Source organism: Aspergillus pseudotamarii (genome assembly GCF_009193445.1).
Source record: "Aspergillus pseudotamarii strain CBS 117625 unplaced genomic scaffold BDV38scaffold_5, whole genome shotgun sequence".
Classification (NCBI taxonomy): domain Eukaryota; kingdom Fungi; phylum Ascomycota; class Eurotiomycetes; order Eurotiales; family Aspergillaceae; genus Aspergillus; species Aspergillus pseudotamarii.
This window is the reverse complement of record NW_022475019.1, coordinates 791,993-816,392: the sequence shown is the minus strand read 5'-3', so window position 1 is coordinate 816,392 and position 24,400 is coordinate 791,993. Positions and strand designations below refer to the sequence as shown.

The 24,400-nt window shown below is 47.6% G+C and overlaps 10 protein-coding genes across 10 annotated transcripts in view; 6 read left to right on the top strand and 4 right to left on the bottom strand.

Moving 5' to 3' along the window:
* Nucleotides 1–324: 324 nt before the first annotated feature.
* On the top strand, nt 325–3,008 carry BDV38DRAFT_295137 (ATP-binding protein; the record flags this gene model as incomplete). The annotated part of the gene is made up of 7 exons (XM_032062648.1): nt 325–790; nt 861–1,030; nt 1,069–1,347; nt 1,436–1,530; nt 1,586–2,271; nt 2,333–2,401; nt 2,449–3,008. 7 exons carry the CDS (start codon nt 325–327, stop codon nt 3,006–3,008), a joined length of 2,325 nt encoding a protein of 774 aa, XP_031918413.1.
* A 482-nt stretch (nt 3,009–3,490) lies between these two features.
* On the bottom strand, nt 3,491–4,233 carry BDV38DRAFT_268048 (SEC14 family lipid-binding protein; the record flags this gene model as incomplete). Its single annotated transcript, XM_032056697.1, has 2 exons — nt 3,491–3,853; nt 3,907–4,233. The coding sequence occupies 2 exons, from the start codon at nt 4,231–4,233 to the stop codon at nt 3,491–3,493; spliced, it is 690 nt and encodes a 229-aa protein (XP_031918412.1).
* A 1,264-nt stretch (nt 4,234–5,497) lies between these two features.
* Nucleotides 5,498–8,105, top strand: BDV38DRAFT_295136 (bifunctional terpene synthase/polyprenyl synthetase family protein; the record flags this gene model as incomplete). The annotated part of the gene is made up of 9 exons (XM_032062647.1): nt 5,498–5,777; nt 5,847–5,893; nt 5,964–6,211; nt 6,267–6,931; nt 6,983–7,127; nt 7,201–7,466; nt 7,530–7,590; nt 7,650–7,731; nt 7,788–8,105. The coding sequence occupies 9 exons, from the start codon at nt 5,498–5,500 to the stop codon at nt 8,103–8,105; spliced, it is 2,112 nt and encodes a 703-aa protein (XP_031918411.1).
* A 415-nt stretch (nt 8,106–8,520) lies between these two features.
* BDV38DRAFT_236386 (Zn(II)2Cys6 transcription factor domain-containing protein) lies at nt 8,521–10,342 on the top strand. The gene is made up of 2 exons (XM_032053456.1): nt 8,521–8,720; nt 8,860–10,342. The coding sequence occupies exons 1-2, from the start codon at nt 8,664–8,666 to the stop codon at nt 10,207–10,209; spliced, it is 1,407 nt and encodes a 468-aa protein (XP_031918410.1). The 5' UTR covers nt 8,521–8,663; the 3' UTR covers nt 10,210–10,342.
* A 931-nt stretch (nt 10,343–11,273) lies between these two features.
* BDV38DRAFT_278512 (uncharacterized protein) lies at nt 11,274–11,657 on the bottom strand (the record flags this gene model as incomplete). The annotated part of the gene is made up of 3 exons (XM_032058742.1): nt 11,274–11,289; nt 11,340–11,440; nt 11,493–11,657. The coding sequence occupies 3 exons, from the start codon at nt 11,655–11,657 to the stop codon at nt 11,274–11,276; spliced, it is 282 nt and encodes a 93-aa protein (XP_031918409.1).
* A 2,037-nt stretch (nt 11,658–13,694) lies between these two features.
* Nucleotides 13,695–14,183, bottom strand: BDV38DRAFT_236384 (uncharacterized protein). Its single transcript, XM_032053455.1, has one exon. It carries the CDS (start codon nt 14,037–14,039, stop codon nt 13,740–13,742), a length of 300 nt encoding a protein of 99 aa, XP_031918408.1. The 5' UTR covers nt 14,040–14,183; the 3' UTR covers nt 13,695–13,739.
* Nucleotides 14,184–14,420: 237 nt separating this feature from the next.
* On the top strand, nt 14,421–15,954 carry BDV38DRAFT_153487 (uncharacterized protein). The gene has a single exon (XM_032051669.1). It carries the CDS (start codon nt 14,508–14,510, stop codon nt 15,870–15,872), a length of 1,365 nt encoding a protein of 454 aa, XP_031918407.1. The 5' UTR covers nt 14,421–14,507; the 3' UTR covers nt 15,873–15,954.
* A 2,356-nt stretch (nt 15,955–18,310) lies between these two features.
* Nucleotides 18,311–19,860, top strand: BDV38DRAFT_295134 (uncharacterized protein; the record flags this gene model as incomplete). Its single annotated transcript, XM_032062646.1, has 4 exons — nt 18,311–18,747; nt 18,814–18,918; nt 18,965–19,332; nt 19,392–19,860. Exons 1-4 carry the CDS (start codon nt 18,592–18,594, stop codon nt 19,855–19,857), a joined length of 1,095 nt encoding a protein of 364 aa, XP_031918406.1. The 5' UTR covers nt 18,311–18,591.
* Nucleotides 19,861–20,586: 726 nt separating this feature from the next.
* BDV38DRAFT_268043 (amino acid/polyamine transporter I) lies at nt 20,587–22,607 on the top strand (the record flags this gene model as incomplete). Its single annotated transcript, XM_032056696.1, has 7 exons — nt 20,587–20,709; nt 20,761–20,831; nt 20,971–21,060; nt 21,117–21,199; nt 21,265–21,650; nt 21,736–22,065; nt 22,128–22,607. 7 exons carry the CDS (start codon nt 20,587–20,589, stop codon nt 22,605–22,607), a joined length of 1,563 nt encoding a protein of 520 aa, XP_031918405.1.
* A 1,553-nt stretch (nt 22,608–24,160) lies between these two features.
* BDV38DRAFT_295130 (purine and uridine phosphorylase) overlaps nt 24,161–24,400 on the bottom strand; it is a gene marked incomplete at its 3' end in the record, with an annotated part of 3,525 nt that continues 3,285 nt past the window's right edge. Inside the window, exon 3 of the mRNA XM_032062645.1 lies at nt 24,161–24,212. Coding sequence (XP_031918404.1) covers nt 24,161–24,212 — 52 coding nt within the window. The remainder of the gene's footprint in view (nt 24,213–24,400) is intronic.

The following is a 24,400-nucleotide window of genomic DNA, read 5'->3' as shown; positions in this document are numbered from 1 at the left end:
TTGATTGACTCCCTGGCCAGTGTCCACGATGCAGCTGCGGCAGGTGGCATGCAGGAATGCGTCTTATTGGTGGCCACACTATAAACCCTTAGGCACCACTAGGAGCTGCCTGCCAGCTACAATAGGGACCGATATACTATCTTATCGATGTTTATCGGAGTTATTGGAGATAAATATCATGAGAGCCTGACTGTTTGAAACGTTATTCATGACCAGTATCTTTGGTTTTCCCAGGACATCCTTGATTCTATATTATCTCTGTGTGCTCCCTGAATTAGTTGAATCCGATTCAATTCTATAATAGAAAAAAGAAAGAAAAAAAAAATGGAAGCGACCCTTGCAATTGAAAACACCCCACGCGGCGACGAAGTGAAGTTGCAGGTAGTGCATACCATTGATGCTCTCAATGTGCACGAGAATACTCAAACTGAACCTGTCGGAGACATTGCGGTTACAGAATCCGTGGCGCAGAATGTTCAGAGTACACCAGTAATTGGTAACAACCACCGAGCCATGGAGTTCGCAGTCGAGCTTCAGTGCCCTCTCAGTGAGACTTCGGCGGCAAACTCCGACAATTACCTAGCGTTCACAGCCAGGTCGACCATCGATAATAGTATTGTCACTTGTCTCGGTGGAGAGGAGTCCACTAGAGGCCTTCTCAACTCCGTCCTATCGTCAATTTCTGGCATGTACTCCGAGATCATTAACGAAGAGATCCGACAAGCCCGGGATGGTTCTCGTCAGAAGGACGCTACAGTGAATGCGTGTACATGTTTCACTGGCTCTGAGAGTAAGTTCATTGGTATCCTTATATAAGTGTCACTTGGCTGGTCGACATGCTAACACGGGCTTTATTAAAGAGCCTGGACCTATTGAGCCTGAGCCTAGCCAAACTGCAGAGAACACCGCAGGAGACCCACAAAAAGAGACTGGCCCTCAGATTGTGGCACCGGAGGATATGGAGGTTTCGCTATGCAAGATTGACGATGTGAGACTGCCACCTTTAGTACATGGCGCGTGTTCAATCTCCGTGAGCGTATCAATGCTAAGCAGGCATGTTGGCTCTAGGTATATGACAAAAAACTCCACAAACGCGTCTTCCTCCCTCATGATCCCACGAGAGGCGCTGTCGAAGAAGACAGGAGGTTGTCAAGCGACGAGTATGGCAAGTGGGTGTTGGTACTAAGACGCGTGTTTAACACGTGGAACCCCTCGTCGAGCGAAAGTTTCATCGATATAAAGAGTCCATTGTTGTTTCAGGTGCTATATAAGGCACTCAGCGATGAAAGAGCAACTCTAGATGTGGAGTCTTCCTTACCGTGGCCGAACGACGGGGTGTTTCGATGGGTAAGAACGGAACGCGTGAACATGTTGATCATGCAGTCAGCTAAATTGCTACTAGAGGAACTTGATTAGAGGTCTTGCTGAAAAGAAGGGAGAGCTCTATGTCAAGCACACAAATGTGCTGTTGCAACTTGTCGAGGAGAAATACGCGTCGGCTATTCGTGATATTGAGCACATGTTTCCCAAGTAAGCGATCCCTTTCAACATATTTGCTGGTCTCATATCAATCGAGGGCTTCCAGAGGAACCACTACGTTCAGGATCTTGCGAGAAGCATTCTTTCCCAAGGACATTATTGTCGATGGACATGCGGACATACCACGAGCATACCGAGTCCTGAGCGCTGACAACAGAACCAATGATTATGGAAAAAAATATGTCCATATCGAGGCCCTGTATATCGATTGCGACGGTCATGACTTTGGGACGAGGAGGGTGGAATTCGTAATTTGGGAATTCCCAGGCATTCGCTATCTGTCTGACCTGGATGTATTCCCATTGAAGTATCACCCAAACCACCCCCAAGTTGTCGGTGATTTGGTGGCTCGAGGCCGGCGGTTTGCGGCTTTAAAAGGCCAACATTTCAAAGCCCACAGAGATGCATCGCAGAACAAACTCCGCCGGGTGATGATAGATACTGCCGCTATGAAACGCCTTGGCTCGTGCTCAATTAGGGTACACGATCTTGAGCGTGAACTTATTGATGGTCAGCTGACCGAGGAGCATCTTATGCTGTGTACCGATACAATTCCGGCATTCTCCTTCGAGGACAAAAGGAGTCGCACTGTGAGCATTGATGACGTCGAAGACATCGTGTTCAACCAGCAGCTTTTTCACCAGCTGGTCCTCCCAGGGCCTACCAAGGAATTGGTGCGTGTTATGGTGAAGAGCCACGTCAATGGCGTGGACTTTGACGACTTTACTAAAGGTTCGTACCCTAGCTTCTATGACTGGTGTGAAGACACTGCTAATATAGGTAACCCTTTCAGGCAAGGGAAAAGGCCTTATCATGCTACTCCATGGCCCTCCTGGCGTAGGAAAGACAATGACGGCCGAAGGTGATTTCTAATACTCAGTTACAAGGCGCTAGGCTGACGCACAATAGCTGTTGCCGAGTATAGCCAGCGACCACTGTATACAGTTACATCTGGTGAATTGGGTGCTCACTCCCAAGACCTGGAACAGCACCTAACCCGCGCCCTTGACATTGCGAAAGCCTTCCGCGCTGTACTACTCCTTGACGAGGCTGACGTCTTCATGGAAGAACGATCAACCAAGGACATTGCACATAATGCGCTGGTTGCAGTCTTCCTTCGACTGTTGGAGTACTACCAGGGCATCCTAATTCTGACCACCAACAGAGTCAAGAACATTGACGATGCGTTCCATTCCCGTATCCACATGACCCTTAAATACCCGAACCTGAGTGTTGCGGCCCGTGGGAAAATCTGGCAGAACTTTGCAATGTATATTGGTGGTCTTCATTTGTCTGAGCAGGAATACCATCAGCTGGCACGGCGCGAGCTTAACGGACGCCAGATCAAGAATGTGTTTGGACTGTGTAAGGCTTTGGCGATTGACCAGGGGAAGGAAATCTCTATGGATCTCATTATGATGGTTCTGGAAGTCATGGAGTCTCAGACGCCCAGACTTGGCACGATTTAATGAGGGACGGTCTTTTCAGTTTCTTACAATTTTCGGGAGCATACAGTCCATTGGTCTTATCTCTTTTGCTTTCGCATATACGGTATTGCCGTAAGCTAGGTAGACTCAATACACGGTATTTGAATTACATACTGCAGCGCCCTGTCAGCGTCATATCTCAAATGATACCGCTCGCCGTTCGTGATTTGAGGTATTTAATCCATGCTTATCACAAAGCCACACAATACTTGGTTATATAGACTCTCTATATTCTGAAATCACATTACTTCGTTTTGCTTGCGGTAAAGTCGCCCTTGGGGCTTGGAGCAGCAAGAGTGATGGAGAGAGGTTGCGCCGTGGTATGAGCCACCTCCCGGACGACGAAGACCTTTTTGCCTCTGATACAGAAGTGACCTGAATAACACTTCGACCATTTCAGTCTAGGAAATATGGTCATGCGTTGAGGATTGGATAAATTATCTGATTCACACACTTTCCCAATCTCATAATAGCGCTGCGATTTCAACATTTCTTGGTACGTTCACGTCCACACTCCCAGTGGCAACTGCAATCCTCCTGCCACCATCAGCCTGCATCCACTTAACAGGACCAGATGGTATGCATTGACTTGGCGTAGTCCACTGCAGGCGCTGACGAATGCCAGGGTCAAGGTCTGGGAGCATTCCATTCTGGAACGCAAAACCGCCTCCGAATTTCGCCGGAATATTCTCTTTGTCAATAAACCTCTCTAGAGTCCGATAAACCTCTGATTGCTTCAAGATCACCACCTTGGCTGCTGTAACAGGATCCACCCATTTCTTAAAGATGTTCCATATCATGGAGAAATATGACGGAACGTTGCAGACCTAGTTCAGAGCCCATCAGTACATCTCTTCTTAATCTCTCTTGATAGACTCACAAAGATACGCTCAATGGTTTCTGGGTAGCATGTCATCAGTATCCAACTGACTTCCTGTGCAAAGTCTTTCAGGTTCCATGCTTGTTTTACGCATACCACAGATGCGTCTACGATATAAACTGCGTTGCCGATGGGCGTTGAGGGATTTGGTCGGTCACTCATAGCCGAACAAAGGGGAAGGACGAAACGGGTCAAACTATCGTGAAACACCAATGCCTGTTGAGACATGTTCGGCCTATCTTTGGGGGTGACAGTTGGGTCAGTGCAACAGGACATATCCCGCAACTTCCTCCATTCTGCAATTGCGGACTGGTCATAGTGAGCCATATCTACCATCAGAATTGGTAATCCACGTTTGTCTCGACGACCGGTCCAATGGGGGTACTATGGATCAAATCCGTCAGTCCACTGCAGCAAGATAGGAATGGTGCCGGACTAACAAACTTGCGCGTATGTTCAAAGTCATCCACATGGATGGTCACATACAGAGAAAGAACATGTTGTTCTTCGCGAAACTTGGTTGCTTCCTCAACCTGCTGGAGAGCTCTATGAACGTTCGCACGGCCTGCTTTGAAGAATCGTCTACCTTGGTTAATACCAACGTGAGTAAGGCACATCACTCAGTTGAAGCTTACAGTAACGTGACTTCGTCATTGATTCCATCCCGGATGTCTTCCACGTCTAGGCCACTGGGTCTTTCCGACAGCCCATTTGCCGTACATAGACGCTTGAAAGTCACGAAGCGGTCTGTCTCTTCCTTGTTCAACTCCATTATAGCAGTACGCCGTGTAATTGGGCTGAACACCGTACAACCACAAAGCTTTGGACACTGGGATTAGCAATTACTAGACCACCGCAGTGCAGGCCATGGAAGGTCCAGCTGTATCACGTCTGCATTCAATAAGGAATGTATGACGTTAGTTGAGGCCTGGAGGAAGTGAGAGCTGTGGAGACAGGATAGAACCTCCTCTCTCACAGCCCCAACCATTGCGAAGACTGGGTTCAAGAATGACCATTGTCCTTGTTTCCATGCGGCGGCGGAGAGGCATTGTGACCGTTCAGGCTTGGTAGGATGTCAACTACACACGCCAAGAGTGGAGCCGACCCTCAAAACCTTGACGTCAAACTATGATCAATATCGAGCGGCGTCTTATTCCGCAACATTTGTCTGCTGAACCATGAACCGAACTGGTGGGACTGAGTGGGCCAAGCTCTGGCAGATTGAGAGCCGTGGTTCGTGTTCCCGGTGCAGATCCACTCAGTGAGACCACTCACAACGAGCATTTCGAGATCCTGTGCAGAAGATCGACAATCTCAACCAGGTTTTTGGCTCAACTAGGTTCGTACAAAACAAGGTTGAAATCACTATACTTCAGCCCCTTCCCTGGGTTAGATTTCGGACCCAGAATAATGGGGTTATAGGGCGGTTCTTCCATCCGGCCAATTTCATCAAGCTGACGAGCAACTACGACATCATGTAATGAAGGTGCAAGTTGTGTAGCGACTTACTAGGTAAGTTCCTATTTAAGAGGTCCATAATGAAGGCGAGCTTCGGAAGCCATGCGTCTCACACGAATATTGAACTGCCACAATGGAACAGACACCCTCGAACTTTGAGGGCGACACATCGTATCGTGTTGAGCGTTCGGCGCCGGATATCGAAGGCTTCTGTCATCACTATGCCCTGCGCCGGCACAAGTACGAGGAGAGGGCAAACCTAGGATCCCTCCAATGCCGGGCACACTGGGTGAAGTATATCGGTCCGATCGAAAGATGGGGAAGCTGCAACCCTTACGAAGGACATTTCGGCTCTGTGGTCCTACCGCTGTGCAAGCCAGACAGACTTGCAATCATTAGTTACATCTTCGAGTGTATGGGCCATTTCCCTTTACAGCCTTGTAGCTGGCCTTACGCTAACAATGGATTTCGTTTTTCTATAGATGCCTTCTTGTACGATAATGTCGTTGAATCATCTGCCAAAGCAATAGTAAGTATACAAGGAGAAATTTATTATAGTACCAAATGAAGCTCGAGCCTAACAACAACCCAAAACACAGTTGAACACACATGCAGATAATATCGGCCTGGATGAAACGGAGTACCGCACCGTGCGATCGGTGTCAGGAACAAAACAGATTCAGTCCAAGATGATGCTCGAACTGCTCTCCATTGATCCGGTGTGTGCCGAAGTTGTTCTTGACTCCTGGAAAACGATGATCGCGACAACTGCGAAGCACGACAAAGCAAGGCCGTTCAGTAACCTAGACGAATATGTGGACTACCGAATCATTGACACCGGGGCGCCGTAAGCATAAACGTTCCTCGAGTTTCTCGCGTGTTTCATCTCTGACAACCTTAAGCTTCGTCGATACATTGATGCGTTTTGGCATGGGCATCCTGTTGACAGAGGAAGAGATCAAGACCGTTGCCCCCATTGTTAAACCTTGTTATGCGGCGCTAGGCTTAGCCAACGACTACTTCTCATTCGACGTGGAGTGGAAGGAATTCCAGGAGAGAGTGTGTGACGAAGGTGCCATGACGAGCGCAGTATGGCTGTTTATGCAGTGGAACAATGTCGATATTACAACGGCAAAGAGACTAGTGCGGGAGGTGACAAACCAGTACGAGGAAGAATACCAAAGGCGTGTGGAGGAATTCATTCTGGGACAAGGACGCAACGCTACCAAGCTACATACTTACTTGCAAGCGTTGGCGTACCAGATTCCCGGCAACATAGCCTGGAGTTTGCGTTGTCCAAGGTACCATTCCGAACTTTGCGACGAGGCAGGCCGCCTTCTGGAGAATGAAATATCCTCTGAAAAGGCAACCAACGTATTAAGTCGCCCTGGCGACCATGAGCGACAGTCAAATACATCCGGATCTGAGAAGTCGCCGGTGTGGACTGCGGATGAGAATTCCTCGAAAAGGTCGTCTGCATCATCTATTGATGCATTCGCAGAAGAGATTCAACTACCTAAGCAGGAGCAGCTAGGCACAGAGGTAGGGCTCATGGCAATCTATTATAGTGTGTACTTGAAGAAGGGTCTGACATAATCTGGTACTTAGCACCTCTTAGGTCCGGCTGACTACATTCGCTCCCTTCCGTCAAAAGGTGTCCGAGAAGCATTCGTTGATGCGATGAATGTCTGGCTAATCCTTCCAAACGATGTCGTAAGCCGCGTGAAATCCATCGCAGAAACACTTCACAACGCTTCTCTGCTGTGAGTCAGAATATTCATCATGCCAGCAATGGCTTCAAGAGACTCCTGGCCACTGATAATACTTTCAATATAGGCTAGACGATATCGAAGACTCATCGCCACTCCGCCGGGGGCAACCAGCAGCCCATATGATATTTGGACAGGGCGAAACCATAAATTCAGCCAACTACCTACTAATACAGGCGATGGACCAAGTACGAAAGCTCGAGAATCCGCGCTGCATGGATGTTTTCGTGGAAGAGATGCGGAACCTTTTCATCGGCCAGAGCTTCGATCTCTATTGGACTCGGCAGGGCGAGTGTCCATCACAGAATGAATACCTCGAGATGATTAGCCAAAGTATGTCATTTTGCGTTATACGTTTATGATCACGTACCGATGATTATTTCCTTCTAGAAACAGGCGGCCTCTTTCGCTTACTCGCTCGGCTGATGACGGAAAAGGCACCTTCACAACACAACAGGTAGGTCCCATGCCAGCCTTTTAAATAATATAGATCTGATTCTACCCCGTCCTCCGTAGCACTACCACACTTGACTCGCTCGTCAGCCTACTAGGGCAATACTTCCAAATCCGCGACGATTACAAGAATCTAACAGAAGATGTGAGAGCTTACCTACTATCGACTTTTTTCGACTATAACTGACAAGTGTATAACAGTATACAACCCAAAAAGGATTCTGCGAAGACCTCGACGAGGGCAAATATTCCTTCCCATTAGTCCATGCGCTCACTACGCAACCGCACAACTTCCAGCTGCGTGGTATCCTGCGGGAATCGCGAAATACACAAGGCATGAGTTTGCCACTCAAAGAATGTGTTCTTCAACAGCTGGGACAGGCTGGAAGCATGGAGTATACCCACTCGATATTGGCAAAGCTAATGAAGGATATTATGAGTGAGATTGGGTCAGTGGAACAGAAGACTGGGTGCTCGAACTGGGTGCTACGATTGTTGGTGACTCGACTGCAAGTTTGAGAAATGTTTTGTTAGTTTTTAATGTGCTATATAGTTTTCCATATGAGATTGTACGATAGCATTTTTGTTCATAATTATTGAGGCATGCGGGATCAGAAATATATATTCCTGAACACGTGCACTTCCAACCCCAGACTTAAAATCAACGGCGAGAGTGTCCTCAAACCTCTTCACTCCCACCTTTCACATCATTCATCCCACACAATGAATATCTTTTCTCTATTGCCTTATATTGCATTCCCATAGTCTACAAAGTAAACTAGACCTCAATGCAGCCGTCTACTCGCGGTAGAAAGTGGGCCTCGTATTCTCGACCAATCCCATGATAGAAACAGCCTCCACTAACCCTATCGAGAGTGAAATCACCTCGACAAAGCGATTTCGATGCCAATCCATGCTCGATCAGGTAGAGTCGGTCTCGGCAGTGAAAAGACCCTGACAGGGGCCCACATCTGCAGTCGTATTCTCAGCATGTTTCCTCTTCGAGCTGACACCAGACATATCCTCAACTCCGGCGTACACAACCCCCGATCGTCGTTCCAGATAGAGTAAAATACCATGGTCGGAGTTCCGAAAAGTAATGCATGTCGGACATGCTTGCGCAGACGGGTTAAGGTTAGTCTCAGCTTTCATCCAGTCAACTCTCCGTGATGGGCAGTAGGGGTCCAGATTCCTGCAATAGAACCACCAGGATCTACGTGTCGTCCATGCAGGAAGCAATCACCTCCTCTAATATAGAGTCCAAAACCTACAGTGCGACCTAACCCAACCATTCTGCAAACAATGCACCAAGCGCAATCTCGACTGTCCCGGCTACGAAAAACGTTGGAAATTCATGCACCAAACCAAAAGCTCCATCCAAAAAGGCCAGCAGCATAACGGCCGCAGCCAGCTCCAACCCCCCCACAGAGAAGCTGTCCTGGTCCGAGCGCGCCAAAGCATCGACGAACGGGTGGAGCCGAACCTAGCGGCCGCGGCCCTAGACCTGCAACAGAAGGAGGTCTTCTGCACGTTCCTCCTCACCAGTTTCCCCGCCCAGTTCGCCTCCTGTGGCAAGCGGGTGGAGGTCAACTGGATCGATTATGCGAGACGTCCGCTCCTCACTGCGCCACAGGCGCTGATCTGGGCCTACCGCGCACTGGCAACGGTTTTCATTGGTCGGAAGTATAATGATATGAACAAGGTTACTTGTAGTCGACATATGTATAGCCGGGCTTTGAACTATCTGGCTGGGGTTATTCAGCATCCGAAGTTCGCTACTACGGAGGAGGCCCTTGCATCTGGGATCCTATTGACGATGTACGAGATGGTAGATGGCATTACGGGAGCGTCGTGGCTGACGCATACACGCGGACTGGCGACGATGATCCAAATGCGTGGACAAGATGTGCACCGATCTGGGTTTGGGTTGACCTTGTTAAAATCTTGTCGAGCCTTTTTAGTCGCCGACGCTATGATCCGTGGGGAACACTGCTTCCTCGGCGAGCCCCAGTGGAGGGCGTTTCTGAGCGAGCTAGCCGATATTGAAAGCCAGAGCCCGAAACGAAGTGAACTGGGACTCATTGTTGATCGAGCATTTATCGAGATCGCCTCCTGCCCCGGGTGGCTAGTGGACACACAAAGGTTGATAAAAGGTGATCACCCGGAGGCCAGGGCAGGTCTAATGCGAGAAATTGAGATCAGCCGGCACCGACTGAATGAGCTTCAGTCAGAGCTTCAATGTGCTCTCGTTTATCAACGCCAGGCGTCTATCCTGCACTGGCAGAGATTCGTCGGCCCTATTCCCTGGGACTTTGTCGATCCGTTCGCGCAGTCTTCACTGTATGGTATACGATTGGGTATTTCGCTGTTGAGGCAGTTGCATGTCTTACTCCGCGCGGACCTCTTTCAGCAGCACTATGTGACAGAGTTGTGGGATGATCCTGAGATACCTGGTTTGCAATCGCCGAATCCGTGGAGTGCCTTGGATGCGGATGCACCAGAGTGGCAGGTTCGGTTTGATCCGGAGTATCTCCGGGACTCGTATCAGATTCATCCGAGTGGGAATGAGGATTGGATGGATCGTATTGCGATGTCGATGGGGATGTTGGGGATTCGGGCGTGATTCAGCATGTTTTGATATTGCCGAAGGTATAACAACAGTGGCTTTATTTAGGTTACAGCTTGCCATTGGTTTGCTACCTAATAGTTCTTCCATTTCGCTGCCGTTGTTGATAATATTATATATAGACGGTGCCTATATAAATGTATATTGTTTTTTTCTATCTGGGGTCGTGTATAAAAATATGTAGGGCAGCTTTGTAGCAATAGTATATTCGGTCGCTCTCCACATGCCACAGCCACATTTTGCAAGGCTTACCTAGAACAGATGTCTTATCGACCGAGTTCATACGGCAGTCAGGCTCACTGCCTCGTCTCAATCTAAGCAGATTTCGGAAACTTCACATTCTTATGTGTAAGCTCAGAAAAGCCTTCCTTCCACTCCGACAGTCGACATATCCACTACTTCGTCCCAACATTGGTCGCCTCGTATTGTGTGACACTCGTCCGTACTCCTCCCCTGTAGGGTCTTACAATGTGAATAAACTAATTGTTCCTATCAAGGTCCGTTTTGCGAAAGATGTAAGCCGGCGAAGACTTCGTGAATGCTTACTGGCCCATTCGCTATTATATAAGACATCGTAGCAAGGGCCGAGATTCTAACAAATATAAAATGACATATCTATACAGTAGATGAATTATAGGCTGGGTCTTTCTTGTTTTTATGGTACATGTTTATTAGCAGTTAAGTTATTCTACTCATATTGACTATATAGTTGTTAAACTGACATAGCTATATATTAATAATTCGTATTAATTCGAAACTAGATACACAGGGTTAGCGTTCAGACAGGCAGCTTATTTAGCCTCTGAGTAGTTTACTAATATCTATCGATCCTAGTTCTCTATACTGGAGATATAATATCTTTGCTAACTAGAAAAAAGGGGTATCGAAGCAAAATGAAAAAGGGGACTAAAAGACCACTGTCTATCGAAATATTGTGTGGAATATATCTTTCTATATGGAGGTTGTGTAATATAAGCTAGGCGGTTAGAGCCTAATTTTGAATGTTCAGCCAAGTAAGCGCCATTGTCGACAACGCAGAATAAAAATCCGAATTCTGGTGTTTAACAATCCGCAGGTCTGTAATCATCAGCTACAATATCAGTAATAAGAGTCACATAATAACTTACTTTTGTGCAAGTAGGTCGGCAACGTCCTTATTTGCAGAGGATAGAGCCTTCACTGCTGCTGGGCTTAATGTACGCCGGTATTCTTGGTTTGCGCGGTCTCTCTGATATATATTTTAGTAAGGTGAGGTCACCATCGCCTTCCTGTATACTTACTGCCGTTTGTACTTTGCTCATCTGCGCCGTCCAGATCTCACAAGTTATTTGGTTAGAGCTGTTGTCGACTGTCTCAGTCTGACTTTGCGAGAGAGCCTGTTTAGGAATTGGCTCGCCGAGGGTAAAACCAAGAGCTATAAGCGACAAGAGAAGATGGATCTTCATTTTTTCTTTGGAGGTGAAAATATGCTGGGTAGTGAATATTATAATGGACTTGAGTAATATTTATTATAAGAGATTATGGTATGGTATTGCCTTTTATATATGGTGAACCTGGAGTCAAAATACGAGGCTTATATAATAAAGTATAGTTAGTTAATAGTTAATTACATTTAATGGCTCAATAAATAGAGGTCGGCAGACTATTATCTAGAAAGTAGATTTATTTATTGATCGACATCAATAGTTATAAATGTATTAACCTATGAATCGCTTAATAGGTTGCTTTGGGACTATAGTTCTTACCAAGATTGAGTTAACATGGCGATCTATTCAGGATGCTTTAAACTCTTTTGCTTTACTCCTTTCACACAAAGAGACGAGCGCTGCACACTTTTCGCGGAGATTTATCTACTAGGGCCCACATCCCAGGCCAGATAGTATTCTGAGCCTTACAATCTTATCATGTCTGGATTCATCCACGTAAAGGAGATGGTACGAGTAGAAGTCAAATCAGGAGAGCAAATTCTATAGCTGCAGTATTTTTCTTTCTATTTCTATTCATATTTCCCTTTTTCTTTTTTCGTGTTACTCACCACTTGATCCCGTACTGGAAGTATGTTTGTAGGTCCTCCTCGTAGGGTCGATACTGCTTTCAGCTACACTCGATGAGGAGGTTAGGGTTGATAGCGCTGCATGGGGGACCCGAATAAACAGGGCTATTTTCACTACGTCAGGACCCATTGGGCTACCCACAAAACCTTGGACCAATTTTGCATAAACTAGGACTTAAAATGACACAATGTATCAAGTGCCCGATTAATACAAATCAAGTACTGATATTATCGCTGTTATGATCGTGATCATGCAGTGGTCTGCGGGTCAGGTTCAAATCTAGGGCCCGCCCGGAAATCGCCGAGTTAGGATCGGGTCCACTCTCAAGCATATTGTAGTTATCTTCAAGATATAATATATTAGCTTATACTCTGTCGATACTTCGCTAAGGAAATATTAGTAATTGAGTTTAGCTAGTAGTTTTAGAGTTAAAGAGAGCAGCAAGTAGGTTTTAATTTACAGAGAGAATTCAGTAATATAGACCTCGCCAAAACCTGCGAGTTGGTAGATTAGGTCCATACCCGATCTGTTTCTTAGTAGGTTTTAGGTTAAGAGTCTCGATCCATAAATTAAATATAGATTTAAGATTTAGATCCCATGAATATTTAGATTAATTGCTATCCCATGCCAATTCCTCGTCAAACTTTTAAGACTTACTTCCCGAGAGCCCAAGCTGGTTTTCGTAGCTAATCCATTTTAGAGCGCTTATCATATGTTAGATCAGGGTTCCTGGCACTCTCGTCACCTACAGAAACTGAGAAAGCAGATGAGAGCAGCATCCATGCCCTAAAGTCATGCCGACTCTAGCCGGAAGTGCTCATGGGAAGAGATTCTCATAACCTGGAGAGTAAATGGAATAGAAGTTAGGAAAATATATATGAAGGGCTTCTCTTCATGTCCTCATGATCCACCACGCAACTCCTTGCATTTATAATGGCAAGTTGAACTGGGAAAACTCTAGATCTGCATCTGAAGCCATACCGTATCGCTCAGATAGTACGTGGAATTGCTCGGAAACAATCACTTCGAGGATACATCAAAGATAATTTAGTTGACAAAAATATACTGATTGCTAGAATCTGTTCAGTATTTGCCGACCCAAATTTATGTTTTCGGTAATTCTTTCATTCCATAACCTTATTCTTCAAATCTTCGAGATCAGGGAGTACTTCCGCGCCTTCACTGTAATGACAAGGGCGCACATGATGGATATCTCATAGGATGCCGGAACTGTAGGATTGAAACCTGTTTCTTCGTCCGTCAACATATCCCCTATCCATGCCAGGGGATCAAGAAGCTCATGGGGCTGGAAACGGCAACACGCACACGGCGACGGTCGATATGTTAAGAATTTATAGACAGTTCATTCTCCAAAGAGATGATCGGTTCTACTGGAAACAGGATTCGTCTAAATCTTTAGTCGATGTCTATTTATGTGTAGGCCTCCTTAAGTCCATTTTATATTCAAGTAACTTAATGCAACAGTTGCAGCGACAGTCTTCGAGATATATAGCCTGGAAATAAGCCAGAAGGTATATGTATCGAGTATATAGAGTCATCCTGTAACCGATGTTTACCTAGTTTGCGGAGGGCCCCTGGTTTATAAATATCCTTGTGGATCTTGCAAAGTGCGTGTGATCTACTACAGAAGAATAAGATGGAAAAGGATGCCAGTTCTGCGGGACGAACAGCAAACAGACAAAACCAAACAAACCCCCATCCTCTCCCTCCATTGGCCAGAATATGGTTGCCTGACCACGATCTCCACTCCATGCTTCTCCACCAATCAGAACCCTGGATGCCAGCCTAGTAGGGCTGACGGGGTGGAGATGGAACGGGTAATCTTCCAGTCATGGAGCCGCGAGGAGCCGTTCACCATCCCAGAGTTGGGAGCGGATGACACCGGGGATAAAAAAAGAAATTCCTCCACAGCAGGTGACCGCTGCAAGGAAAATTCCCCCGTCGTGGTCGAATTTGAGATTGTGTCAGGTCCCTCCACCATCAAGACCGTATTAGATTCCGACAACCCGAGGACAATTCCACCGACGTGCTTTAGTCGGCGATAGTTGAAGTTTGATTGCAGTGGTGATTGCGTGTTTGCCTTATCTTTCCCCGCTGTTTCGGTGCCTTTTCTTGGCGGGATTAATTCCTCCGTGGCATTCTTCAGATTTCTCCATTTTGTGACACTGCGATAAATTCCAATAAATACTTATACCTTCCCGTCACGGAAAAAAGAAATCGATGGCCACACCGACGAATGGCACCCTTGTATCCGCCGTGACTGCCATCGCGACCACGTATCAATCCCGCGGCCAGACGAAGGAGTCCGCCCGCCTGACCGCCGCGCTCGCCAAGCTGCGCGAGGCACCGGACGATGACGCCATCGCGACCGCACACACACTCGGCCTTCTGGTCGTGACCTTCCTCGAACATGGACAATGGAATGCTGCCGCGGATATTGGGAAACTCGTCGTCGATGCACGGGTCGCCCTGCTCGGCGCGGAGAATCCCGCCACCCTGACCGCGATGAGTAATCTCGCCGCGGCTTACTGGGGGCAGGGGCAGTGGTCGGAAGCCGCGGACTTGGGCCGACGGGTCACCGACATCCGGAGACGGGTCCTGGGCGACGAACATCCACAGACCTTGTCGTCGATGTCGAATTTGGCCTCGACGTATGCGAAGCAGGGTCATTTCGCGGAGGCGGAGGCGATCGAGTCACGGTTGTTGGAGGTGAAGGGACGGACACTGGGGGAGGGCGATCCCTCCACCTTGAGTACCTTCGGGAACCTGGCGACCACGTATACAAGTCTGGGACGGTACGATGATGCGGAGAGATTAGAGCGACGGGTTGTGGAGCGGTGCGAGAGGCTCTTAGGGGAGACGCATGCGTCCACGTTGACGTGGAAATCGAATTTGGCGGTTACGTGCCGGGAACAGGGGAAGTTGGAGGAGGCGGTACGGCTGGAGTCGGCGGTGCTGGACACCCGCTTGGCCGGTTTGGGGAGGGAACATCCCCTGACCCTCACCTCCATGGCGAATCTGGCGACCTCGTATCGGGATCTGCAGCGATGGCAGGAGGCAGAGGCGCTGGAGGTGCAAGTCACGGAGCTTAGTCGGGTTGTGCTAGGGGCGGATCACCCGCAGACGCTGATGGCGGCGGGTAATCTGGCCGCCACGTATCGCTGTCAGGAGCGGTTTGCAGAGGCGGCGCACCTGGGGGCCAGCGTCCTGGCGTCTATGCAGAGACATCTGGGAGAGGATCATCCCTTGACCTTGACAGCGATGGCGAACTTGGCGTTGACATATCAACAGCAGGGCAAGTCGCCACAAGCGGAACGGTTGACGTTCCAAGTGCTGCAGTTGATGCGCAAGTCCCTTGGTGACGCGCATCCCCATACGCTGACCACGATGGCGAATCTTGGTACCATCTACCAGTCTCAAGGGAGATGGGATGACGCGGAGAAAGTGGCGGAACAGACTGTCCGCGGCAGAGAGATGGTCCTCGGGAAGGAACATCCCGATACGCTGGCCTCGATGGAGGACTTGATGCGGGTTTACCGCGTGCTGGCCGCCGACCGGACCATGCAACGGGCTGCCATGCGATAGCGCAGAGCGGGTGTTGGCGCTGTCAGCATTTACGAATTATGAACATGGTCATCTTTGCAGTTTGTTGAATCTGAACTCGTAGAACGAGAATTCGAATTAGTTTGTTCATCTGGAATTAGTCTAGCATACGTATTAAATCAAGGTAAAAAGGCGAGAGACCGAGTCATTGTGTGATGAAATCAATTTCGCTGAGATCCGGTCGAGGTAAGGGATGACCCGCCTGATATAAAAGTCCAGACTCGCTTGCACAGCCACAGTGCCAAGTCCTCAACCAGTCCCGACGAGATTCCATTAAGCAATAATTGAACGTTCCACTTACCCACTCCCTGTCTCCCATCCTCCAATGGCCAGTCAAATCTTCTGCTAAGATTCGTGTGTGGGGACCTCGTGTCACGGACCAATATTCGTATCCGGGAGGACTACAGGAGTAATATAACGAGAGTATTGACGCATATCTGGTATTCAATATTCATTTAGGAGAGGGCCACTACGGCATTCTCGATCTTATCTGCCGGCGCTATGACCGGGAACCGCCTACGGAGCTCCTCTCCTCATCTCTCGTAGCTATCCTTGGTAGTCTGGGGTAAGGATTGGGCGAACCTAACGGCAGTACCTCGAAGGCCTGATCGAATCCTGGTAGCAATTACCTTATTTTCTACAGCATTGAATATGCGTCATCATGTTGTTAGACCGCATTCACTCCTCCGTCTTCGTCAGTGGTAGACACTGGTGACGTTCCAAGTATCGATTGTTGATATCATCGGTAAGCACATGATCGTTGAAAACCTCAGGCCGAATCTTGCCCTGGATTCGAAACCCACCTCTACTACACGAATAAACGCGAATAAGCCCGGCACTTTTCAAACAAGAAAAGCGGAGGATTACAGATAGAACCGAGAGTAATAGAGAAAGAGAAAACAACTATAGGATCCAAGGAATTTTCCCCTACAAAAACAAAAAGCTCACCTCCCGAGTCTGGCTCCGTTGTGCCAGCCTACAGAAGGTTACGAAAACCCCAAAGGGTTTTACTGTCGAATTTAGGCTCGATCGTGAGGCCCGAGAATGAGTGGCTAGCCTCAACTCCCACTGCACCATCAGGACCCCGATGATGGTATTCGGTCGATGTTGAGTCATTAGTTACGCTGGGTTACCGGATTGGGAAGGTGTGCCTAGCGGGGTGCGGGTTGGGGCCTTGCTGATGAGGCATCAGTTTCATCAGTGATATAGGAGTTAGGGCAGACATGGTACTGGAATGTATGTACATGTCTATGCAAGGATGGTATTAACATGTTGATACCTAACTTACACCAACCGTCATTCTCCCAAAAATACATGCGGGATTTATCTCTTCCTAATACTTCTGCGCAGTCTACCTAAGTCGGTAATATGTCTTTTAGCTAAGATAGATACCTCCTGGTTGCTGTTGTCTGGATCGAAACTCAGTTGTGAGTTGGATAGGAGAAGATCCGTATTCAAGGTCTTCAAGACCGATCTGTGCAGTCTGCTCTGAAAGTATACTATCCCATGAACAGATTTTGTTTGTTTGTTAAAATGCGGAATAGACAAGCTGAACAAAACTTGTGATCTGCAGAAAAAAAGAAATCACGCCTGCCTTTTATCCTTCTCCCATCGTAGCACGCCTATGCTACACAAAGCACCAAAAAACAAAAGAAAAAAAGAAAGAAAAAAAGGGAAGGCGCCAGTTATAAATGTCGGAATAGAGCCACTGCTTTGACTCCGTTCCTGCAAGCCTCGAATGATGCCATGGACATCAGGGACCACTTTCAGGCTCCAAATTATATGAATATTGGACGGGATTTCGGCGCAAACGGATTGCGTCTTAAGCTCTATGTAACCCTGGCTCGGGCCGAATTCCACTTGAGGTAAAATGAATATGGATCACACACCCAATTTCCATCTCAACAACTCCCTTATCCCTCTACGGTCACTCGTCGGCAGGGGCTCGTGCATATTCTACAGTTCACTAAATCCAATATCTCAGGTTTTCTCGATTGCAAAAAAAGTCACATTTTTCCTCTTCAGACGGCCTCCAATACAGGTTGGTTTAGTCACGCTTGGCGGCGGAGCCTTATATGCATCGTGTCTGTGCCAAGCCCCAAATCGGTTTCTAGCCAGAGCATCAGACCAAGCGTGTCAAGTCAAGAGGGACCCTACAGCGACGATGCCTAATAGGCCTTCCCACTGTGTACATGACCTAATCTCTAAGTCTGTATTTCTTTCTGTGACGCCTGCCACTCCGCGGGTAAGACGGTATCACGGACCTTGACAGTCTTGCGGCCCGAGAAGTCAATGTAACATATCTCCACCTCCAGTGCAGGGTTCATAATTCTATTCTGTCAACATCCCTGCTCAGGGGCCAGGTCTAGAAATTTGTCATTTATCATCTATCCGTGAAAGGAAAGCATCAAGTAAAGGAATCATATCCATGCTTCATGGAATTAGATAAGAGTATACAATCCAGTTGCCCCAGTTGCTGCTACAACACGAGAAGGATCCTTTCTTTGTAGGTCTTGGTTTGCCCAGACTATACCCCTGCCGCCATGTGTTCGTGACAGGGCATGCTGTCCCCGGTATGTTGGCTGTTGGGTTAATTAGCAGACGTAGTAGACAGGGGCATGCTGGTATTTTTCAGGTACTCGAATAACTCTCGTCAACTGCTGAAATTGACGACGTGTGTTGTCCCAAACTTCACACAACCATGGGGAGGTTCACGGATACCTGGAAGCCTGCGGTCAATGTCTTGACCTGGTTTCTGATGGTGACTGCCATCCTTGGCGTCCTTGCTAGACTGGGGACCAAATACTGGATTTTTCGGCGGTGGACTGCTGATGATTATCTTAGTATTGTCTCAATGGTGAGAGCGCCGAGTGTCCTAAGCGAGTGAGTTTGACGAAAACGACGGTTATTGATCTGCCTCTAGGTGATCTGTGCCGCACAATCCCTGGCTGTGTCACTGGCCACTGCCAATGGATACGGCGACCACTATGATACACTATCCCAGACAAGCATTGAAAATATAATGAAGGTAGTACTCGTTTGCCATCGTTGAGTACCCTCTGATAATCATCTAGTCACAATATGCCGCCACCATCCTCTTCATCCTGACCATGTGCTTCTCGAAGTTGGCCCTCGTCCACTTTATCCGCAGCGTAACACCAGCTGCCTCAGACCGCCGCATTGCCTCAGGGCTAGAAGCTCTGATTACACTGTGGGCAATCACCGGTGCCATTAGCTCTGCATTTCGGTGCAAACCACCTCAGACATGGAACTACCTATCCGGGCAGTGTTTCAACATTGGGGCGTGGTGGGATTACATCGGAGTGACGAACATTCTCACCGATGCTGCCATTATAGCGTATGCAATCCTGATTGTTACTCGCATCCAGGCGCGGTGGAAAAAGAAGCTCACTTTATCCACTGTGTTTGGGCTTCGAATTTTGTGAGTATATCTATCTATGTACAGTGCTTTGCCTCACTACATTTCTGATAAGAGAGAAGTGTGATTATCGCAATAATAGGCCAACTCGCATACGCCAATAAAACTATTGATTCGACCGATCCGATCTCTGGTACCTGGTCTCTGACGATCTGCACGCAGCTTACCCAATGCTTGAGTGTGGTTACCGCCTGCTCCCCTCAATTCAAACCTTTCCTGGATAGCCTGCGTTCGACGGGCCTACGAGTTGACGGAATGACGCGCCACGATACCTCCCGCGTTGGATACAACCACTCTTCTGCGGGGATCAGGTCACAGCTACAAAGTCAAGATCACCCTTCGGCGGAGGTTCATGAGATGACTTCGATTGGTCGCAACAAAAGCTATCGCCATACCACAACGATAATCACAGCGAAACGGGACTCGGATGGAGACAGTGATTCAAGCGAGGCTCACATAATCCGTGAGGTTCACACATGGGCCGTGACTGCGTCGCCGCGGAACTCATTAAGGGAATGTGCGTATTAGGGCACGGGAAGGTTACATTGTCATTGTATTATTGTTGGTGTTCGAATGGGGCTTTACAACCAAATAGAAAACTCATTCATTCTATAATCTCTGTAACATCTCAAATTCTTAACGTGTTCGTACTTTTGTTGGACCCTCCCTTGTGGGTAAGAGAATAGACTATCAGTCTTATCCCTGTCTGGTTGGAGCGCTAAGGATGTGTCGTTGCAACCCCAACGCTCCACTAACCTCTCCGAAACGTTCCAGATTTGGATCTCCACCGAGGATCCACTTGAATACCTACCTCCATAATTTGACAGGCTCCACCTACTACGTGGTGGTTCAACCTTGGATTAGCGTGCGGCAACGGCGGACAAGCAACTAGAACCTCTAGCTACATCATATCCCTGCAAGGTTGCACTTCCGCAACCCTCGGCGTTCAAGGATCCCATGCCTAACATGCGAAGCGCAGATGCTGCCAATGCTTTTACATAACGGGGGAAGACACTCCATAAACATGCATCTGTCGGAAGATAGGAAGGAGAACGCAGCGAACAGGATTTAATCCTTGTTCTATGTTTGTCTCCTGCAGGGTCTCGAGAAATTTCTACATGCAAAGCTTCTTTTCTAAAATCTGTTTCATTTTTATCGGTTTCTGTTTCTTTGTTTCTATGCCGTTTAGATTTAATCGTCATCATACGATCGCCGAAAAATTCATATTTGTGATCAATCAACTCCTACACCTACACTATGGCTCAACATGAGCTGAAGCAAATGGGGGCTTCAATTTTGCAGGAGATTGAGGGGCAACCGTCCCATCAGAACAAGGATGATGTCTATCTGGCCCGTATGGGGAAGCGTCCTGTCTTGCAAGTATGTATTCCGTTGTGTTTCAAAGTGGGAGTGGTCACTAATATTGTAAAGAGAAACTTCGGTTTGATGTCCATGGTTGGTTTCAGCTGCACGATTCTTATCACTTGGGAAGCCGTAACTACGTAGGTCATGCACTTACCGTTGTCTTTACGATAAATATCTCCAGCTAATGACAGTTCTACAGTTTGTTTCTTCAGTCATTCCAGAAGTATGTCAAGTCTCCCCAGTACAAACTGCAAGCTTTTGCTAATTCCGTTGTAGTGGGGGTCCGGCTGGTTCAATATATGGTTACATCTTTGTCTGGGTCGGTGTTACAGCAACCTTTGTCGTAGTATCTGAGCTGGTATCAATGTATGCTACTCCCTATCATACACTCTAACACGATAATCCTGACAACAGCTCTATAGGGCACCGACATCAGGCGGTCAATACCACTGGTGTTCAATGATGGCACCCAAGTCTGTCATGAAAGTCAGCAGCTATATCACAGGTATGTGAATAAATTTCGAATCTGCCACTACTTGAACTTACAGAGCAGTATGGGCTGGCTCACAGTCATCGGCTGGCAAGCCACATACGCCACCGGTTTGTATCTGAATGGCAACTTCATCGAGGCACTAGTCATTCTCACCAACCCCGACTATACGCCCGCACCCTGGCGTAAAACACTTTATTCCTGGGCCACGGCAGTCTTTGCAGCGTCTATCAATATTATTGGAGGCAAGCTGCTGCCTCGGTTTGAGGGGACAATTCTTATCCTTCATATCCTGGGTTTCTTCGCCATTCTCATCCCATTGACATACATGGCAGAGCATAAACCTGCTTCGGAGGTATTCACATACTTTATCAATGAGGGCCATTGGCCGACTCAAGGTCTTTCATTCTTCATCGGCATCATTGGTCCTGTGTTTGCGTTTGCAGGCGGCGATGCAGCAGTACATGTGAGTGGACCTTCAAAAATGAGAAATAGGAGGAGAGGAAAAGAAACAAAACATGACAGATCGATTATTAACATAACACGACCAGATGGTGGAAGAAATGACCAACGCAACCGTCGCTGTCCCCTGGTCCCTAATGCTTACAGTCTTAATCAACGGAACCCTAGGCTTCAGCATGCTAATAGCCCTCTACTTCTGCCTTGGAGATATCGAAACATCCCTGAAATCCCCAACCGGAGTCCCATTTCTCTCCATCTTCTACCAAGCCACCGAATCAACCGCCGGCACCGCAGCAGCCGGATCCGTAATCCAAGCCATGTGCTGCTGCACAACAGTGGGCATGCTGGCTTCGGCCTCGCGCCAATTCTGGTCTTTCTCACGAGACAGAGGCATACCCGGCTGGCGTGTATGGAGCAAAGTAAGCCCCGCCCTACCCATACCCCAATTCTCACTCCGTCGGTCTACTAAACAGAAGAACAGGTAACCCCCCGTACCGCAATCCCAACCTACACCGTCCTCCTAACAAGCACAATCGGCTGCCTCCTGAACCTCATCAACATCGGCTCCGACGTTGCCTTCAACAGCCTCGTCTCAATGTCCACCTCAGGTCTCTATCTCTCCTACATGATCGCTGCAGGCCTTCTCCTCTACCGTCGCTGCACAGGGGAAATCAGCCAAGCTAAGAGAAACTCCGAACAAACGATGGTAAATACCGCAGGCGCCAAGCTCATCTGGGGACCATTTCATCTTCCCGGTGTATGGGGTATTGGAATTAATATCTTTTCGTTAGTCTATATGTGCATTGCTACGTTCTTTAGCTTTTGGCCCCCGATTAATGATGTTAATTCCGAGTCGATGAATTATAGTGTGGTTGGGACGGGGGGGACGGTACTGCTTAGTTTGGGGTATTATTTGGTGCGGGCGAGGGGGGTTTATGAGGGGCCTGTTATTGAGATTTAGATAGCGTGGTATAGAAGTGGGTTATGTATATTATGTATAGGTGGAGGTGTGGATGAGTACAGTTATTTATACCATTGAGTGCATATGTCGGAGAAGACACTTATATCACTGCGCTTGGGAGGCTAGTCTCTAAGCAACAGATCATAGACAGGACGAAAGCAAGTAAATGATGTTCCTTGCGTTTCAATGATATAGGCTTACCTCCTTGATTCAAAGCCTCTATTTCATTCCTTTGCTACCCTATCAAAAGCAAGTGCTGGATAGTCAGATTAACGTACGCGCTCCAGCAGCTAGACTACGGCCTGGGAAGATAAGGATATGTAGATTGCGACACGACAGGCAATATAGTCACAACTGAGCTAAAGCCTGTCTCATTTAACTGTTACCCTGGCAGTTAGAACCGCGTAAGTGGGTCTGACCCAGAACATCCCACTCTTATAAACAAGACCAAGATACAGATGTCAACCAGGTTCGACCCAACATCCCCTATCCCCATCTTCCTCCTCGAAATCAACAGATGAAAAATGAGCCCACAAGCACCTCCTATTCAGCCCAGCCGATGCCGTCCACTACCGGACGCAACCATGGTACCAGTCCCTCCGCCATGCTCTTAGTGCGGCGATATTCTCCCTAACCACAGACAGAACTAGCAACCTACAACACAACTTACTAATATAGAAATAATAGAACTGGAAACTATGGGATTTAATCATAGACAATATTTTAAATAATAAAGTATTAAATACTTTACTATGTAGATATACCCGATTCCTGAGAAGCCAAAATTACTGGTACAAAGTACAGATCTTGGCAAACCTGGCTGGCCCCTACACTCTTGTATCTGGTTTCAATCAGGCGGAGTCGGTGGGTTCAGGCGCCCCCAGAACTAATACATATTAATCTTTTAGCTGGGCTCAGGAATGCCTAAAGTCCTTTGTAGAGCGCAATAGAGCCATTCACAGGTAACGGTGAAATACCATGAAAACAAATGAAATGTAGCCGAGTTCTGAACACTGAGAAGTAGCAAGCAGATGTTGAGGCCATTGCAAAGAATATCTGCGTTAAGTGTGTAAGGAGACTTTGAGTCCCTGCAAAGGCGGTTCATCAATTTGTAATTGATGGCTCAAAAGTATCTGCACAATCTGGTCACAGCCTCTAGAATAAGCTGAGTCCAGGGCGTTCCATACTCTCTACCCTTAGCATGAATATCTGCTCTGTTATCCAACGGTACCTGCACAATCTGCCTATGACCTTCAGTAGAAGCAGCATGCAGGGCTTTTCGATAGAGTCTTCTCTGAGCGATGATGTCTCCTTCGTTATCCAACAGTACCTGCATAATCTACCTATGGTGTTTAGTAGAAGCAGCATGCAGGGCGTTTCGATGGAGTCTTCTTTGAGCATTGATATCTGCTCCGTGGTTTAACAGTATCTGCACAATCTGGCTATGACCTCGAAAAGAAGCAGCCTGCAGGGCATTTTCATATATACCACCCTGAGCATTGACATCTGCTCCGTTATCCAACAGTATCTGCACAGTCTGGCTATGACCTTCACTAGAAGCAGCCTGTAAGGCATTTCCATAATGTCCACCCCGAGTGTTGACATCTGCTCCGTTATCTAGCAGTATCTGCACAATGTGGCAGTGGCCTTTTTCCGAAGCAGCCTGCAAGGCACTCCCAGATATTCCATCCTGAGCATTGATATCTGCTCCATTATCTAGCAGTATCTGCACAATATGGCTATATCCAATAGAGGAAGCAGTCAGCAAGGCATTTTCATAATATCCACTGTGA

What these genes read in the sequence shown, in the direction of transcription:
- BDV38DRAFT_236384 (XM_032053455.1), bottom strand. Translation starts at nt 14,039, where the DNA reads ATGGAGTGGAGATCGTGGTCAGGCAACCATATTCTGGCCAATGGAGGG.
- BDV38DRAFT_236386 (XM_032053456.1), top strand. Translation starts at nt 8,664, where the DNA reads ATGGTCGGAGTTCCGAAAAGTAATGCATGTCGGACATGCTTGCGCAGA. An exon ending in GCTTGCGCAGACGGGTTAAG is followed by an intron (nt 8,721 to 8,859) that starts GTTAGTCTCAGC and finishes CAAAACCTACAG; the next exon opens with TGCGACCTAACCCAACCATT.
- BDV38DRAFT_153487 (XM_032051669.1), top strand. Translation starts at nt 14,508, where the DNA reads ATGGCCACACCGACGAATGGCACCCTTGTATCCGCCGTGACTGCCATC.